At 40.4% G+C, this 16,980-nt stretch overlaps 1 protein-coding gene across 7 annotated transcripts in view; it reads left to right on the top strand.

The window, feature by feature from the left end:
• GRIA3 (glutamate ionotropic receptor AMPA type subunit 3) overlaps window positions 1-16,980 on the top strand; it is a 260,463-nt gene that overhangs the window by 239,733 nt on the left and 3,750 nt on the right. For 3 of the 7 annotated variants that reach the window (XM_014566983.2, XM_014566984.2, XM_006193887.2), the window contains 2 exons: window positions 12,580-12,694; window positions 15,298-15,545. In XM_014566983.2, coding sequence (XP_014422469.1) covers window positions 12,580-12,694; window positions 15,298-15,543 — 361 coding nt within the window. In that variant the 3' untranslated portion in view covers window positions 15,544-15,545. Of the gene's footprint in view, window positions 1-3,063; window positions 3,655-12,579; window positions 12,710-15,297; window positions 15,546-16,980 lie in introns of those variants that run through there. The other 4 variants (XR_004318267.1, XM_006193889.2, XM_014566986.2 and 1 more) reach the window with 4 other exon arrangements.

Genomic DNA, 16,980 nt, shown 5'->3' with positions numbered 1-16,980 from the left:
AGTGAAAATTGAGCTGGATTGGATACATTGCTGTCACGAATTCATCATTCATACCCAGCATGGTTAAAAAGGAGCCGTGGACTGTATCAAGATGACTCTAAAACATCCACACGATGCCAAGTGCCCAGAAGTTTGCAAATAACCAGATGTTTGATGTGACATAAACAAACCAAAAAAAAAAAAAAACCTTCAGTACTTGGCTGAATTTTTACTTTTCACCCAGATATTTCCTCAGCTGATACTGCTACAAAGTTATCAAGTAACTTTCTTGCCAGCCCACGATTTCCAGATTATCTGATTTTTGATATGCAAATAGAAAACTATTTCAGTAGATCCTAAATGTTTCCAACTTCTTTGACCATAGTGCTACCACCAGGCATCTTTCAAATCACTTTTTTTGGTCATTCCTCCAGCCAACCTTTTGAAATAAGTCGATCCCTTTCTCAACTCTGGATAATAGTATGATCAGTGCTGCAAATCCAACGATTGCTCATTCCATTCTGGATTACCAAGGAGCCTGCCTTTATCCTCTTCCTTCTTGCTACCTGCTGTTTTCTGAGAGTGAGCAAGAGAAGGGCGAGAGATGAACTTGAATCTATTTTACCACTATTTAGTGGTGATGCCAAAAATAAATAAATGGAGAAGAAGGTAGAAAAGGCAGTGAAACCTCATTGATTTGGAGCCCTCTAATTTATAATCTGTGATAAACTGGACAGGGACCAGTCTACAGTCTGACTTTATCAGGGATGAGGCCAAGAGAGGTTTGTTAAGCAAATGAAAAGTTTAGACTAGATTGTCACTTGAAGTTTTCCTTAAGAGAACAAACCTTTTTCAAATGTTGGAAGCATTTTTTTAGATATAATCATATTCATTGCAAATTTATCTGCTAAAGTAGTTCTCAAGAGGACCTCCACTAAGGCAATATTTTATAGTGAGCTTGAATTACAAAATAGACTTAAAGTAATGAAACTGTCATCCTTCAAGCCTATTTTGTAATTCAGGACTTTCTCATTCAGATAATCCTTTCCCTCTGTTAGTCCAAATCAGTGAGTTTTAACTGTATTAGTAAAATGGCTTGAGAATTACATCTCTTTATTGTATTCCATTCCCAGTTAACATGACAATTGACGAATATACTATCATTTCATAAAGGACATGAGACCCAGAGATGGTGGTGACTTTGAGAAGGTCACACAGCTAATGCTGTCACAAATCTCTGCTGATTTTCAGGGTCACCTCTTGTGATAATATTGCAGACAGCGATTTATCACATCTACCCAGCCAATGAACAATGTGAATCTGATTGCATGTGATATATTTACATAAAAATCAGGTTCATTCTCAACTACCTTGGTTACAAGGCAAATAGCATATTTAAGCCATTCTAGCCCTCAGTACTGATTACTAAAAATGACAATAATCACAAAACCTGACATTTATGAGTGCTTTTAGTTTTTCAAAAACACTTCTACACCTATTATCTCTGCAACCAGGAGAGGGAGAAAAACATATATTACTTATCTCTCTGTCTCTCCCCTGCAAACTTTAAATGATGATAAATGGGCAATTATGTTAAATTGTTGACTTTTCCACCCTGACATGAGACATTACACATTCTAAGCCTATTCTCAAAAAGTTACTATTCTATGGAAGGAATCAGCAATGATCAGGCTGTTGTAAATGTGAACATGCTGAAACTAATAGATTTTTTAAATTTTCTTAATACAAGGAATTAAGATCAGTCACCAAGGTAGCCCCTGAACCAGATCTACAGGCTAGAACTAAAATATTGCTTGGTTTTTACCAATTTCCTAAACCTGGGCTAATAGGGCCTAAACAAATCAGACTGGATCCTTCCTTGACGGACTATAAATGCATAGGCAAGGATCATGGAAATTAGAGCTGTGGTTTGGGAATTTTTAACCTGCAAATCACCCTTTTGCGTTAGTGCTTTATTACACTGTGTGTGCAAATGCAGTAATTACGAGCCAGTAGGTTGTTTCAGCGATAAACCCAGATCGCCAGGGGTTTGTGACACAGCCAGTGAAAGTCTGCCGCTGTAAATCACAGCAGAATGGGGATTTTGCTGCTGAATTACCACATCAGCCTACCTCCACAGCTGCTTGTCACCTCAAACTTTCAAATTCTTCCAATCCCCCTACCCCACTTCATTCTCTTAATCTTGGGAAAAGGGCACCAGCTGAGCTCCCCCAGGTCCATTTATCTTACTAGAGGGGGTCTGGTCAGCGAAACAATCTATTTGTGACTGGGGTGACAAGGCACTATAAACCCTGCCCCAGCTCACCCTAGAATCATCCCCATTTTAGTTCCATACAAGGATTTAAATAGACTTCCAGTGCACATCTCTTCCAAGCAGAAAAATCGGCATATCTTGTGTGCTTTGGGGAACACTGGAACAGAATGTTTAAATGAGACCATTCTGAACCTCTTGACTGCTATGAGAGTTGTACAATAGGCACCTTAACTTGTAAGGCATATAGGGAAATAAGGGATGAGGATGGGATATGCACTTAAACTCCCGTCACTTAATAAATAGTTCAATGACCATTATGATTTATAGAATATCAATACAGAAATAGTTTTATCATCTTCATAAATATATAGGGATAGAATAAACTCACCAATGTGATGCTAGAAAAGAACTTAAGGAACTTGTTTTAATAAATTCCAAAAATGGCTTACAATTTAAATTAGGTGTGTTTCCTTCCACATGGGTGCTTTTAAAGTGCCACAAAAGAATTTGTTCTCTTAAGAAATTCAAACATGTTCCTCCTCCCTATCACTAGCAATCTTTGTTTTTTATCCCATGCATTTGCTTAGCAAGTCTTCTATTCAAATATAGTAAAAAGTTCTACTTTAGGAAAGCCCATTTCCAAATGCCCTCGGCTTCTATTTTGTGGTACATAGATGAATGAGATGGTACTGTGTTTCCTATATGTATAAATGAGATCCTCAGTTTTGTGTGTATTTCTTCTTCCATGTATGTCTACAATCCTCCTCTCCTCTGCCACCGTCTCTTAACCACTTCTCTTCCACACCCAGAACTCTTTGACATTCTTGGGCCTTGGGTAACGGATGTGAATCTGCATCTGCCTTTTACTGCAACAAGATGGACCTTTTATTGGCAGGAGCCATCCCTAAAGGTAGACATTTTGGATACCCAGGGCTAAGCTGGATCCCAATGACTCTGTTGACACTGTTATGTGTGTAGTCAAGAATCATTACAGATCGGTGGCACTTCCTGGGTCTTAGAAGAAGTTCCTGTGAATCACCAAGACTGGTTTGGGATCAAGAAGTAGGGTGAGTATATTATGCTCTTCGTTGGTTTGCATGTCTCTGTGCTGGTGCTGCCTCCTGGAAGTATGAAGACACTGACAGTTTTCTTTCCTGGTAGTGACTAAATTTGCTCCTTGAACTTACTCAGGTCTTCCTCCCAAGAGCAAACCCTCACTCTCTCAAGTGGCTGCTTCAAACAAGGGACCTTTTTGCCTTAAGAACTGAACCAGTCCAGTGACTACCAAAACCATCGATTTTACCAGATGGTGTTAAAGAATAAATTCTACCACCGGAAAAAATTGTAATCCAGAAAGAAAATATTTTTTAAAAATTAGTCCATTTTAGTGATTCTTTTTTGAAATTGACTGTGTGGCCTTAACATGGTTTCTATGATTAGGATGTGATTATTTGCCTTTGGTGTTATCCTGATAACTTGAATGTGTTTCTTATTGACAAATAATAACCAAATGTCCAACACCAGAGCTACAGAAAGAGCAGCAGGACTGAAAAGCCTGAAGGTAAGAATGCTGTTATACAATTGCCAAGAAGAAAGACACCGCCGCGGTGGCAGAGTGAAATGGTGCATTTCTATGCCCTTTCTGCCCCTCTAAGACCAAATCATTTGGTTTCCTTTCATTTGGAGAGAAGATTATAGAACTACACCCTCTGAAAGGTAGGACAGCCATCGAAAAGAAACACGAAAGATTTGAAGCGATTAAAATACATTGGATGAGGGTGGGAATTGAGGTTGGTGGAACAGGGTGGGGGCAGATTTCTTTTATGGAGAACAATTGAAATCCATTCTCTTTTGACTTTCTAGAGAGCGGTATAGCATTTGGCCCTTGGCACAGGAGGCAAACTCCATTGGTCAGAGGTGGCAAAAGTGTGGTCCAAGTATTAGATCCACCATAAAGCTTCATCTCATCTGGCCTTGAAGCAAATATTTCTCAAAATACAGACCTAAGACAATAGCATACATTACATTAAAAAAAAGATATAGATAAAATGAGAGAGAGAGACTGGCTCTGCTAGTGTGTCCTGTCTGGCATCACTGCTGGAAATGCCAAGAAGTGGATGCTAGAACGCAAGCTGGGAGAGGGTGGTATGTGCCCCGGCAGGGCAACAAATAGTCAGCTTCACATCTGATACATAGACATCATTCATTGCACTCTATTGGAGCGTAAGCTGAGACTAATTATTATTCTATTGATCATGGTCAAGGGAGGGATATTGGGGAACAAAAGAGGATGCTGGCACTGATCAGATTGAATAGTTTGCTTAGAATCAGGGGAAGGAACTAGATGTCTTCAGAAACACTTGTCATGTGAGTTTTTGGTAAAGACCAGTTTCTGTCTTCTCAGTCTATGCCTCTCTTTCTCAGTGCCATTGGATGAACTAAAGAAAATACCCTTATATGTAATAAAACCCAACCAAGTGTGACAGTTGGAATTTTTAATGGATCTTAAGACAGAGTTTTCAAGTCAATCATATCAATTAAGTACTTGATAAAGTATCTGTGGCCACATTTTAAACAAAACTGGCTTCTCCATATTCCTCTATTAGAGGCACTGGCACTGTTCCCAGAGCTCAGTGCAGATGCCTGGGTGTTTTATATAACTGGACAATTCAATGACCATTTGGGCTATGTATTTTTCAGGCCGTGCTGAATGGATAGCATTTCTTTTTTCTTGCTTGACTAGAGAGAAGTGGGAGCATACTTGAGCACAGCCAGGTAAACCCCTGCAAAGGAACTGTGCTGGAATTGAGGAGGACTATAGAAGTGCTCGGCCAAAATAGAAAATGTGATCCTGACCAGCTACTATTTTAGACAAGCAGGGGCAGGTGTGGAATAATTCAACCTCCTTGCATAAGATGTGGGCCAGATAAGACTGGCAAACATATGGTGTGTATACCATCGTATGTATACCTCATAATTTCACTGACATATGAAAAATTAAACCCGTTATCTTTTTAACTTAAAAAAAAAAATGGCTTTTCCAGAAACTTAGCATCTTCCCTGAGCTTCTTCTCTCTGTCAGGAACAAATTGAATTAGAAGTCTTCCCAGCCAAATTAGGTTATGTGAGATAGTCCACAACCAATAATTGGTTATGATTCCTGTTCTAGAGGGAGAGGCTGGACAAAGGCCCAGTTTGGCAGAAATCCATCAGTGAAATTCACAACTTATGGAATCAAGAGGGTCTATCACTTTGAATTTGAGACGTTATCATTTGGAAATGCCCTGGCTTTATCCACATATCGCCACATGACTTTTGGGGCTACTTCTCTAGTATAGATGCTCATCAATAGGTTTCAATCACTAGCACTATTGGGCCCTTAGTAAAATGATTCACAGCTTCCAACTTCTAATGTTGCATGTATGCATTATTGAATTTGCTCTTTGCACTTATATTAAATTATGATCTCATTAGCAAGGAGTTAAATAGGTTTGAGCTACATCTGTGAACTACATAGATATAAATACTGTCTCAGGGGGAGCTCCTAGCAGCTAAGTACTGCATAACTCTGCAAATCATTGGAGCTGCGTCTCTGGAATGAGGGTCACTTGGGCAGCCAGAGTCCAGTAATGCTGGCTGTCATATGTGCATGCTCCCAGGTTGTGAAGAAAGCTCAGGCTGATCCAAGGGTACAAGGATTAAAAAAAAAAAAAAAACTTAAACGCTAATTCTCCTAGAATCCTGCAGCCAGAAACCCCTATGAAAAAAATAGAGCTTCTTTAAAGGGGCTCCAGAAAATAGAGTAGTGTAAGACATATTTTGAACGGCCATGGCCTCTAACAGCTACTCTGTGGAGAGGTCAATCCCTTCACTACACATACCCCAAGGTAACTTATGGAAAAGAATATAAAGGACCACAGAGTAAATCCTTTCATTCAACAAAGAACCTTCTCTTGCTTGGCCATCAATTGGCTTCAACTTAATAAACCAAGTCCTACCTGGGCAGAGATGTCTGTAACTGCCTTCCCGTCCATGCCTGTGATTTCCTGAGTGATGCTGGGAGTTCTCCAGAAAAGTCTAGGGAAGCAAGTGAACAACTGGAAAAGGTGACTTGTGACCATGAAAACCTGAAATATCTTCAGTAGAAAAGCCAGTGAAAGAAAGGATATCTTCCTCCACTCGGTCAAAGATATTTTTAGAAATTGTTCCAAAAAATCAGATGCAGTAATTTGCAGTGACCTTTGGATGAGGCGTAGGGTGAGGGGAGGGCTTCCAGCTCAGGTTGTGATAAGTTGTTGTCTTCATCATTCAGATACTGTGTTGTTAGAGCAGATTTTAATTAACTATGCAAATACACCATCCTTGCTCATATATTTCTTTTACTTCCCTGTGATCTCCTTGTCTTTCTCCATGACCTACGTATTTGCACATAGATCTATCCCTCCTAAGGGCACCATTGAAGATCTTCTGGCATCATTAATTAAATAGACACTTGCTCTTTAGTTGTCCCTGCTTAGAAAGGAGAAGTGAAGTCATTTAGAGCAGGATATATGCCACAGTCTCTCAGATAGATAAATCGTACTACACCCTGGATTCCTGTATTTTTCAGGCCCAGATCCATATCCATAGTACAAATTTTCATGTCAATCCTTCCAGAATCACCATATGGAAGAATCAACTTGGTCATTCATTCACAAGGCCATTTTTCCTTCTCTTCCACTATGGGAAAACTCAGCACCTTCACAGCATGCTCTCCACATTTCTTTCTTCATAAGAAAGAGTCCAACATGGCTCCAAACTACCTATTTTAGATATTTCCTGGAATCAGAACTGAAAAATAAGTTGGACAGTTCTTTCGAAATGTATCAAAATTTTTTGTTACTTTGTTTTTTTTTAAATCAGCAGTTTCTACTTTCATGGGGAAAAATAGTCTTCTTATCCTAAAACTGTCTCCATATGTCACATTGGCCATCACGAAGATAACAGAACTTTGTAATGGCTGGTTCGTACCTCTAAGGAACCAGCTGGGAACCTCGACAACCGCCCTCTGCGGCTGGATGCCATGGCTTAATGAGCACAGTGCTTTTTCGCTGAGTTGTTGCCAGGTGTGGATGGCAACGATAAGCAGAAATTTGTATTGGCCAGTTGTGTTTTCTTCAAAAATAGAACTCGTTTTCAAAGCATTATGAATTACATTATTACCTCAATTTAAAAAAAAACAGATGCAACTCCATGACTGTTCCCCACACCCGGGAATCGTCATCCTGCCATAGATGAGCACTGTACTGTTAACTGTCTAGTTAACTGTCTAGTTCACACTTGTTCTTGCCCTCTCCATCCGGTCAACATTCCATACACATATTTCTGACATAGGTGCAGTTTACAGCCATTACGTGGGGAAGTTTACACTCTCCTCGCTTCCCCCAAACATTTTTTAAACAAAATGGGACAAAGCACTGGAGTTTGTAAATAGTTACTTTGCTTCCTTCCCCATTTCTCAGGAAGCTTTGTATTTTAACAAGGAGTGTTGCCCAAACTTAAAGGTGTGAAATCCTCATGACAGAATTTCAGCTACTAGCGAGGAAAATGTTTGCGGACGGGGGATGTTCCCAGGCCTCCTGAAATGACATCACAAACTTCTGCTGTTCTCTCCCTAAGCTTGCCGACCCTTGTATTTGTCTTAAGAGGGCTCTACTCAGCAGAGCATTCATAGCAAGCCCTTCAGAAGGAAGAATGCCTGACTAATTTCCATGATAGGAATCTGACCTACTTTGTTTAATTCTTTCTGTTCTCTATTGAAGTGAGTACAATAAATATTTCTGACTGATAATTCTCTTAGGTACCAGTTAAGGGCCTGCAGTAATTGCTCTGAAACATTCCCCTGGAGACATATTACTGCCCCACAGTGAAAGGCCCCAGCTGCTAGATATGTCCTTACTAGGCTGATAGTTATTTTGAGTATGGTGGTCCCTAAAGGAAAAATTCTTTATGGACATCCAAGCCCTAAGAACAAAAACAATGAGGGCTGCTACCTTTTTGTGTGTTCCATTGGAGAAGGCACAGTGCAGCCTTGGACATATATTAATTTGCTTTCTGGCCTGGCCCATAATTTGCTGTGCAGCCTTGAGCAGATTACTTAACTTATCGGTGCCTCAATTTCTTTCCTTATTGTGACCATAAATCTACCTTCTTAGACTGATTAAACTTGACCGATAATAATAGTCATTGTAATTATTATGTATGAAGTACTGGGCTGAAAAACAAAATGCTGAAAGAGAGTTTTCTATTCAAGTATTTATTGAGAGACTTGTTCTAATTGAGGATACAAATACATAAGCCATGGTCCCTGCTCTTGAAAACCACAGTTTAGTGGGAGACCTAAGACATGGACACAAATAATAAGGCAAGGTAGAAGATGAAGGAGGGGAGAGAAAATATTGGAGTGAGGAACAAAAATGGCTTCCTGAAGGAAGTGACATTTACAGTGACCAAATGCCCACATAAATCCACTTCCTTTAAAATACCAAATTGTGTGTGTGTGTGTGTGTGTGTGTGTGTGTGTGTGTGTGTGTGTGTGTGTTTGTATTGGGGGACGTCTCTCAATACATTTGGCTGATTTGGATTGGGTTTGGCAATACATCCAGTAAGGTACAGTAAGAGAGAAAATTATGTGGACAAAAGCAGTTTTTCTCTGCCATCTTGGGAATTTATTCCACCCCACAGCAACAAACAATTCTAGGAGATTTGGCCTTTAAAGCACTTTCTTTTCTTGGCAGCTATCCTAACCTGGTTCAGCAATATTATCTGTGATTTCTGATTACAGCTTTTATGCTCCTTGGATGTGCTGCTGCTTGAAATGTTTGTTTTTCTCCTTCATTTTTATTTAGAAGTTCCCAAATGCACATTGGTTCCCTGCCAGATTTCATAGGCCCTGTGATTTTTTTTCCAATCAAAGACTAACCTTCTAAGGGTATATCATTTGTGAGATTTCTCCAAAGTCCTGGGGCATCAGATGAGGTCTGGATGCTCTAAGGCAGGGTTTCTCAGCCTCAGCACTGTTGACATCTGGGGCTTTGTGGTGGGTGTGCATAGTAGGGTGTTTAACAGCATCCCTGGCCTCTACCTACTAGATGCCTGTAGCATTCCTCCCCCACCCCAGTTGTGACAATGAAAAATGACTCTAGACATTGCCCAATGTCCCCTGGAGGACAAAATGACTCCTGATTGAGAACGATTGCTCTAAGGTAACCTCCACGGTAACTGTGGAAGCCATGGGAATGGAGAGCTGTTACCAACCATTCTGTGGAAGCCACTCAATAGCCACTTGTCAAAATAGGACACTAAATTGTTGACACACTCAGCCTGGGTTTTGGCAAGAGTGGAGGGTGGCAGCCCAGACTGGGCCCCAGCAGCAGAAAAGCCTTCCGTCCTCTAAAGCCAGTGCTTCTCAAACGTTTTTTGTCCCAGGACCCCTTTACACACTTAAAAATTACAATGAATCCCCAAAAGATTTTGTTCATGTGTGCTGTGTCTATCAATATTTACCATATCAGAAATGAAAACTGAAGACTTTTCAAAGAATATATTAATTCATTTTAAAATAATAAACCCAATGTATATTCACATAAATAACATACTTTTTATGAAAAATAACTATTCTTTAAAAAAAACTAGTGAGGAATGGCATTGTCCTATGTTTTGCAGATATCCTTAATATCTGGCTTAATATAGGAGAATAGGATTCTCATTGCTGCTTCTTCATACAGCGTGTTGTGATATTATACATCACGTAGCCTCCAGGAAACTCCACTGTACATCATGAGGGAATGAGTGAGAAAGGCAAGAAATGCCTTAGTATTATTACAAAAATAGTTCTGACCTCGCAGACCCTCTGATGAAAAGGTTTCAGGGATCCTTCAGGGGTCCTTGGACCACTGGCTTTGAGAACCATTGCTCTAAACTAACATGTGACACTTTTATCAACCTAGCTCACTTAAGGGTTGACACATTTTTTTTTAATCCAGGATCTCTAGGGAGAGACCTCTATTTGGACATTAGCATGAGTGTCTTTAATCAGACTGCTCTGTTCCTAAGATCTAGTAAGAGCAGCTGTACTGAAGAAATTGAATGAAATAATTTGAAGAATACAGTAGCTTGAGGGAGGTCAGGGCCTAGTAAGGGCGGAGTCACAGAGCAGTGTGAGGACACTGGGCCCTTTGCAATAAGAAAAGAGGAAGCACAGAAAGGAAGAAAACTGCTTTATCCTTTTTCCTGTGGTCCTGATGGAATCAGTGAGCCATATGCCATTGGAAAGCATCTCCCCTGCCACCCGAGCCAATTGCCATAATCCTGAGCCTGGGTGTCAGTGCCTAGCCTCAGGCTCAGCACTGGGGAAGACCTGGTGGTGATACAGCTGAAAATAATAGGGGGAAAGGAGAGGGGAGGAGGCCAGGCCGTGGGGTTAGGGGAGAAGGCAGTTCCAACACTGATCTCAGGGCCATAGATGACCTGTCTGTCCTTTAAAAGTCTAAGACTTAACTTTCACTGCCAATAATATCCTAAAGAGGCTCAAATTTTTATTTGAGTATTTTTTGTTGCTTTGCGTTCCAAGCAACCCTGGCTAGCATTTAAGAAGCCTAAGCTTCTGAGCACTGATTGGAGGAACTTGTTTAAAATATAAAAGGACCTCAATTTCCTGGTCAGATACAAAATGCAAATAGATATTCTGGCTGCCAAGCCCTGAATGAACCAAGAAAGTGTCACCTCCCTGACACTCAAGGTTTATACTTTTTCAAATCCCAAGTCCTCTGAAATTGCCTATTTTTTTTTAATGATGATACATTTCTCAGAATATCTCAAGATGAGATGGTCCCTCTGCTCTCAATAGCAAAGGAGGGAAGAATGGAAATAGGCTTGGGGGACTTGGTCTGATAAAGGCCAGATCTCTGACTATGGGAAATATTGCCAATGACTGGATATGTTGGTAGGTCCAAGTTACCCAAATAAGCTAAGGAATTCTATGGAATGTTCATAGTAACATAAATGTATCTATTTTCCTCCTTGTAAATTGGTGGCATTCAGAAAAACACGCACTAGTATTGGCAATATTGTTCACATGAATCTGAACACACTGTAGTTCATCGCCTCATAACAGAAATATGCCACCCTCTATATATAATGCATTTTAAATCTAAAGTTATTAAAGATACTTCATTAAGATTCATTAGCTCTAGAAAGAAGACAGAGTAAAGGCCTTTATTCCCATTTTACAGCTAAAGGAATTTCTAAGAGAGAAAATCGTTATCCTAGGACTAGTGGGGTTTCCTGCGTTGGCTCCGAGTGCAGTTCTTATACTCTAGGGGGTGGAGGATGAGGGAGCAGTGGCCTGGCCTCCTGGGGGTGTGTTAGTCTCTCAGCTGAGGAGGTCTCATCTTACTAGAACAGCGTATCTAAACTTCCTCTGCAGCACTACCCACAATGGCAGAGTCAATTTCCCATTTTAGGCCATGCCATATTAATAATCCGTTTTTAAACAATCTGCTTCACCTTCTGGTGATCTGAGTTGCCTGCAGATGTATGACCACTTCAGAGAGACAGCTGATCAGTAACTCAAAAACAATCCATAGACCAGTTCTCCCATTGCTGAAAGTACTCTTATCCCAAACTCAGAGGTCCACATTATACCTTTCATACTAAGACCAGTATGTGCATAAGAATTCAGTTTGTGGAGTGCAGCCATGTATGTAGTACAGTTCTTTAGAGATCATGTCCAGCTGGGTGACAGAGTCGTGTAATGAAGGACAACTAATCAGAAGGCATGTTATTCATGTAGAATCTATTTTCTACTCTGTTCAGATGCATCCTTTTGCCTCCACGTGTGGAAACGCTTCCCTTTCTGGCCCCGTTCCCTTTCTCACGCCTCCATAAAACTTGCTTTCTGTCTGGAAGTACAACAAGACACCCGGTTAGATCAAACCTAACGCACCTCCGCCACAAAGCTACTGCAAGCTGCCGCTGACGATTGTCACTTGAGGGGAGACCCTCCTCACCACACACAGCCTATCTGAGGAGTGCCTTTTTTCTATCCTCATTATTTAACAGTGTGTGCCGATTACTCAAAGCGATATGGGCAGGCCCTGGTAAATATAGCGTTGCTGTAGTGTTAACTTTTTATAAGGTAATGCTCAGGTTGCCTGCAGTGTCTAAAATTACTCTGTGGCCAGGGCCCCCTGCTTTATCGCTTTCTATAGTTTTAAAGTAGTTTGAAGCTTGAATAACATAAAATAACATAATATAATGTTATTTATGTTATTTCCCACGTGAAGAACGCCTGTAAACCTTGCAGTATTGAAACTCAGTGAACAAGGCATCTTAGACAAGCTGAAAAACAAATGGTGGTACGATAAGGGGGAATGTGGAGCCAAGGACTCCGGGAGTAAGGTCAGTCGCTGAAGGTCTTTTTGTACTGATTAGCAATCACATTTTGAACCACTGTTTATTTTCTACCCTAAAATGGCTTTCCTTCCCAACACACACTCCCTGACACAGTGGGACCCCTTTATAACACCAGCGCTAAAGGAATAAGGCGAACACCGGCCTCAGAGGCCTGCCACGTGCCATCAATCGTCGACTCCATAGAGCTATGGTTATGATGAGGAATCTCAGTCTGGCCCACCACGTTTCCAAAGCAGTAATATCACGAGCTGTGTTATAAGGGGGTTTTACTGTATTTCACATTTCGAAAGTTCAAAGAGAAAATAGAACAACAACAGCCAAAAGACAAAAACAAAAAAGATCCAGTTGTGACAGTACTTTTTCTTAACCTCTTACAGTGTCAGAGACTTTGTAGTTGTAAATGCCTTTGGTTATTAATATCATTATGTCGATCCCACCTGAAAACAGTCAAAGAAAGAAATCACAAAGACTGGTCTCTGTAAGCAGAATGATTAGCCTCCTCTCAGCTGCTGTCGTATTGAGTTCAGCATCTATTTGGATCTCAAATCTCATTAAGTCTGTCACACTTCTCTCTTCCAAAGGTGTCATTTGAATCTCTGTACGTAATACTTTTACAATTCAGTCGCATGCTCCTTACGGGTATACATTGTCAGGATAACATCACATTGATAAGCATGAAACACTCTTCCCCGCCTCCTTCCTGCCCCCTTTTGCTCCCCTAAGAAAGTTCTTTTTTAGTTTCAATTTTTGCCTTTCCTTTTTTTGAACTAATATTGTGGTATCAGTTAATTCATTTCATGAAGTGCCACTCATTTTCCTTGTGCAGTGAACCATTTTGCTACTGGTTTTCTACATCCCACAACAGGGAATTCTGTGAAACTTAAGTACATGGAACTTGAAACTGTTTGTTGCTACAGCTTAGATGGATTATGTAAAGGACACGTTTTCCCCATCAAAAACTGCTTACATATAAAAATCTAATAGGAGAGGGAGGGTTACCAGAAATTGGTCCATTTCCTGATGGACCGTGGAACATCCTTGCAGATAGCTTCACCAGCCTCCTTAAGGAGATGATCCATTGTTTCGTAAGTGACAGAAATTCCTACCACTTTTCTAGCTGTCATTCATCCTAGGAGAGTGACTATTTGCAAGGTTGTTGTAGACATGAAGCATGTCCACATCCCCTTCCTGATGATGTGATTCAATTCCAATTGGCCTTTTTTTGAAGGTAAACCAGTACAGGACTGGCTCCTATGAAAACAGAGTCAGGACATGGCCATACCATCTTTACATTTAATTCTTTAAGTGATGATACCAGGACTGGCTGAGTGTTAACTGTCAGCAGTGGCCATCATCTGCTCACTGTGCTATCATTTGAATAAGATACTCAATTCACTGGCTTAGCAATTTGGGTTTTCCATTCTATTGTATTCAGCAGCAAAATGGTTACATTCCCTCTAAAAAGACTACAAAATGCTATTTTATTTTATTTTTTTTCAAAGAAAGGCTCCTGGCTCTTGGTGTGTCCTACCTCAAGGTAGGGCTCAAGGCACCAACTGTTTTCTTTCCATTGTTCAGCAGTACAGTTTTTGCTTTTTCATACAGGCAGATAGCTTAGTCCAGATTTGCACAGTTTGACCTGAAAGTCACTGACCGGCTTCCTTGATTTCCACCCCCATTTTAAATAGGAAGCAGATAAGTGTAGGGTTTGTTTTTTTTTTTTTTTCCTAATTATTCTTTACATTCCCAGGAGTAAAAGCTAAAAATGAGCTGAATTTTTTTTTTAATCATCAGCCTCTTGGAAAGCTTTCTGATTTGTATGGAGCCATTTCAGGACCCAGTGGGGGTCCTCTTGAGAGTTTTCCTTAAACTCTCAGGAAGAGGGGATGGAGCCAGTGCTTTGTGCTGTGCCCTTGTTCCAGCAGCACAAAGACTTGCCGCCCTGAGGAGGAGAACTTAGCAACCAGTCCCTAAAGGGAGCAATTTGTCAGCCACCGGATGAAAGGGGAGAATTAATCCTTTTTAAGCAAACCCTTGCAAACTCCCCAGATGTGACTATCAGGAAAGTCTACTATTCTCACCTGGTATCTTAAAGACTAGTTGTTGACAAGTTTGTCACAGGGAGAACAAGGGAGAAAGGAGTGTTGCGGGGCAGAGAGGGGAAAGAGTGCTTCAAGTTCCCAAATGAAAAGAGTGTTACATTTATAGAGATATGTCACAGCTCGACTCTGGCAAATGGTGTTTATGGAAGCTAGCAGAAGAATAAATTGTGCTTGTGTTTACATTTTTGCTCCCATGGCCAAGTGCTGTTTTATTTCGTTGTTGACACCATTTTGAGGTACTAAAGGATTTAAAGAGTCAAAATAAAAGAACATTTAGGTAAGGATCATGACTGTCAGCAGAAGCACAATCTACCATCTTGCTGGCCATTGTGACACGTCAGCCAGATGCCAGAGTTGAGTCATAACACTTACATCAATGTTTAGTTATTTTACAACTTAGAAATATCCTATACTGTTGTAATGTATTATAATGTCCCATTGCCTTTGTTTTCCCCAAGAACTAATCACGTTGTTCATTTCTCTTAGGACAAGACCAGCGCTCTGAGCCTGAGCAATGTGGCAGGCGTTTTCTATATACTTGTCGGAGGTCTGGGGCTGGCCATGATGGTGGCCTTGATAGAATTCTGTTACAAATCCCGGGCAGAGTCCAAACGCATGAAACTCACAAAGAACACCCAAAACTTTAAGCCTGCTCCTGCCACCAACACTCAGAATTATGCTACATACAGAGAAGGCTACAACGTGTATGGAACAGAGAGTGTTAAGATCTAGGGGTACGGTTAAGGTCTAGTAAACTAATCAGTTTGCGTTGCTGTATGTTAATCTCTTTTTTTCCCCTCTTTCTTTGTTTCTCAGTTTGGTTTATTATTTCAAGCATTGTCTATTCTTTGCAACCACTTAATTCTTTGAAAACAATGGTTGTGCTTTCTTGTCAGACAGTAGTGTTTTCTAATACCAGGGTTGTAGTTAAATTGCGGCCTGTGACCCCAAAGGAAAAAAAGAATAATTCTCTAGAGCAACACTGTTCAATGGGAATATTTGCAAGCCACATATGTGAACCCCATGTGTAATTTTAAGTGCTCTCCTAGCCACAGTTTCAAAAGTAACATAAGTGAAATTAATTGAATGCTATATTTTGTTTAAACCAATATATCCAAAATATTATCATTTCAACATGTTATCAATATAAAAAATGAATGAGATATTTTACATTCTTTTCTTCATACTAAGTCTTAGAAATTGGAGGTGTGTCTTATGCTTATGACACATCTCAACTCATACTAGCCACATAGCGAGTGTTCAAGAGTCACATGTGGCTGGTGACTACCGTATTGGACAGTGCAGCTCTAGAAAAAGCAGCTCTCTGGAACTGCTGTTAAAATGAGGAGTGGAAGGGGGGCGCTGCCACCTTGAGAAATGTAGTCTTTCTGTAGGGGAGTGATGGTTCTCTTAAATGTAAGCCTGGGAATTTCTTTAATCCTTGAGTTCCTTTGTTGTTTCTTTCTTGGAAATGATATTCAGGTAAGTGTTTCCCAAAGGACAGTCTAGATTCCCTGCTACTGGCTGTCCCCAAATTCATACTTAAATGAACCTGACTGATGACACCTTGACTCTGGCAGCTACAGCCAAAACTCACCAATAACTCAGACATGTTCAAAGGCAAGCTTGAATTAAGATAACATCTCCATTCTGGAAGTGTTTAAGAGAATATAGCTTTGTTACCTTCAAGTGCATCTGTCATCACTAACACACCTATCTGAAGTGGAACAGAGCAGTTAGCAACTTCATAGCCCTTCTTTTTTTGGTGGGAGATTTTTGACCTCAGGAGTCATGGTCAATGGGCTTGAATTTCTACAGATGCATTTGTGTTTTGACCTCCTTATGTTTCATGGTGTGCATCTAAGTTCAGCCAATTTTTAAATAATATTTCATCCAAAAAATCATTTGTCCTCACCTTGTTTGATGAAGCTGCTGGCTGTCCTTTCCTGCTGCAGACTGCAGCCTTTTACCACAGCGTATTCAGTACACTGAACTAACCCACTAACCAAGTGTTCCCATCGCATTGCTGAATGTACAGTACACGGATTCATCTGTAATTAGCGTTGTTTGCATGCAAGCGTTTAATGTCCTGGTATGCTTAAAATAGCTTACTCTTGAGTAGGTTATATAGGCCCATTACAATTTGGGGCACATTATTTGCTTTCTCAT

This window comes from Camelus ferus, chromosome X (genome assembly GCF_009834535.1).
Source record: "Camelus ferus isolate YT-003-E chromosome X, BCGSAC_Cfer_1.0, whole genome shotgun sequence".
NCBI lineage: Eukaryota > Metazoa > Chordata > Mammalia > Artiodactyla > Camelidae > Camelus > Camelus ferus.
The sequence above is the reverse complement of the archived record's forward strand: the minus strand, read 5'-3'. Positions and strand labels throughout refer to the sequence as shown.